This window comes from Trichinella spiralis, assembly GCF_000181795.1.
Source record: "Trichinella spiralis strain ISS 195 chromosome Unknown Scfld79, whole genome shotgun sequence".
NCBI classification, from domain to species: domain Eukaryota; kingdom Metazoa; phylum Nematoda; class Enoplea; order Trichinellida; family Trichinellidae; genus Trichinella; species Trichinella spiralis.
Window position 1 is genome coordinate 18,320 of NW_003527018.1, and position 1,362 is coordinate 19,681.

At 40.8% G+C, this 1,362-nt stretch overlaps 1 protein-coding gene across 1 annotated transcript; it reads left to right on the forward strand.

Moving 5' to 3' along the window:
• Window positions 1–456: 456 nt before the first annotated feature.
• On the forward strand, window positions 457–1,217 carry Tsp_12355 (conserved hypothetical protein). Its single transcript, XM_003371065.1, has 3 exons — window positions 457–524; window positions 574–884; window positions 976–1,217. The coding sequence occupies exons 1-3, from the start codon at window positions 457–459 to the stop codon at window positions 1,215–1,217; spliced, it is 621 nt and encodes a 206-aa protein (XP_003371113.1).
• The last annotated feature ends 145 nt before the right edge of the window (window positions 1,218–1,362 follow it).

Below are 1,362 nucleotides of genomic sequence, written 5' to 3' on the forward strand. Positions count from 1 at the left end.
CAATCAGCGACCTGCCAATCACAAAAATGGAGGGAGCATTGCAGAATAAATTTAGGTAGTAGCAAAAAAGCCCAAATTTAGCACTCAGTGGAACCGTCCCTCTCTCCGGAACTGTCTACTAGTTTTGGAATAATGGGCCTCTAAATTTGCTTCATTGCTTTTCCAATAAATCGCCAAAATACTTGTCTATTATTTTCTTGAGAGAAGCCTCAATGATAAATTGTGCACAGCTGCATGGGGTGGACGTCCGCGTGACAGCGGCCGCACGTAATTGAAGCAACGCATGACAGCGAGCGTAGCTGCGCTTTATTTCTGGACATAATGGCGAGCGCTGATGCAAAGAAGAAGTGCTGACAATATTCGCAAGAAAATTTGAAATTTGGTCTCATAGCTTCTTTTTCTAATGAAACCATGCCTATGTGCCTGCTATGTTAAAAGGTTATCAGTAACGATGCCATGAAGCCTTCAAAAACGAAAGACCACCTCGAAAGGGTTCAACCTGATAAGAAAAACAAAAATATTGAGTTTTTTAAGGTGCTGAAAGAAGAAATTAGAAATCAACCCAATTTGAAGGGGTTTTGTAAAGCGCCTGGTAGTCAGTGTTGATTGTGATGGAGGATTGAAGGCATCATACAGCATCTCCCTTAATATAGCAAAGAAAGCACAGTCGTATACCATTGGTGAGGAGATCGTTATACCAGCTATTAAAGAAGAGATTGAAACTGTTATGAAGAAAGACTCTGATCCTGTTCTGAAGTGTATCCGTTTAAGTGCAAAGACAGTGCAGCGACGCATCGATGAAATGGCCAGCGATGTGGAGAAAACTTTGGTGTTTGAGCTACAACATTGCAAATTTTCCATCCAACTAGATGAGTCAGCTTTCGGTTGCTCGATTATTCTTATGGAATATGTAGGGTATTATAGTCAAAGCCTAAAGTGCATTGTTGACGAGTTTTTTTGCCAATTATCTTAAAGGTGATGCAAAGGGTGAGACAATTTTTCGATGCTTAGAGCATTATTTGAAAGAACACAATGTTCCCCACGGGAATATTACTGCAGTGGCTAATGATGGTGCACCAGCAATGGTTGGCCGTTACAGAGGATTTGCTACCTTACTCAAGGAAACGGTTCCTGATGTACGCGCTGTTCACTGCGTGTTACACAGACATCATCTTGTTGCCAAGAATCTCAGTGGTGAACTGCATGCTGCCTTATAAGTTTATATTAAGGCAGTCAATAAAATTAAAGGGCAACCGACGAATTGCGGACTATTTGCAATCTTATGTGATAAAAATGATGAAACTTTCAACCTACTGCTTTTTCATACGGAAGTAATGATGGTTTGTCTGGAAAGGATGGCTT

What these genes read in the sequence shown, in the direction of transcription:
- Tsp_12355 (XM_003371065.1), top strand. Translation starts at nt 457, where the DNA reads ATGAAGCCTTCAAAAACGAAAGACCACCTCGAAAGGGTTCAACCTGAT. An exon ending in AAGAAAAACAAAAATATTGA is followed by an intron (nt 525 to 573) that starts GTTTTTTAAGGT and finishes CCCAATTTGAAG; the next exon opens with GGGTTTTGTAAAGCGCCTGG. An exon ending in ACTAGATGAGTCAGCTTTCG is followed by an intron (nt 885 to 975) that starts GTTGCTCGATTA and finishes ATTATCTTAAAG; the next exon opens with GTGATGCAAAGGGTGAGACA.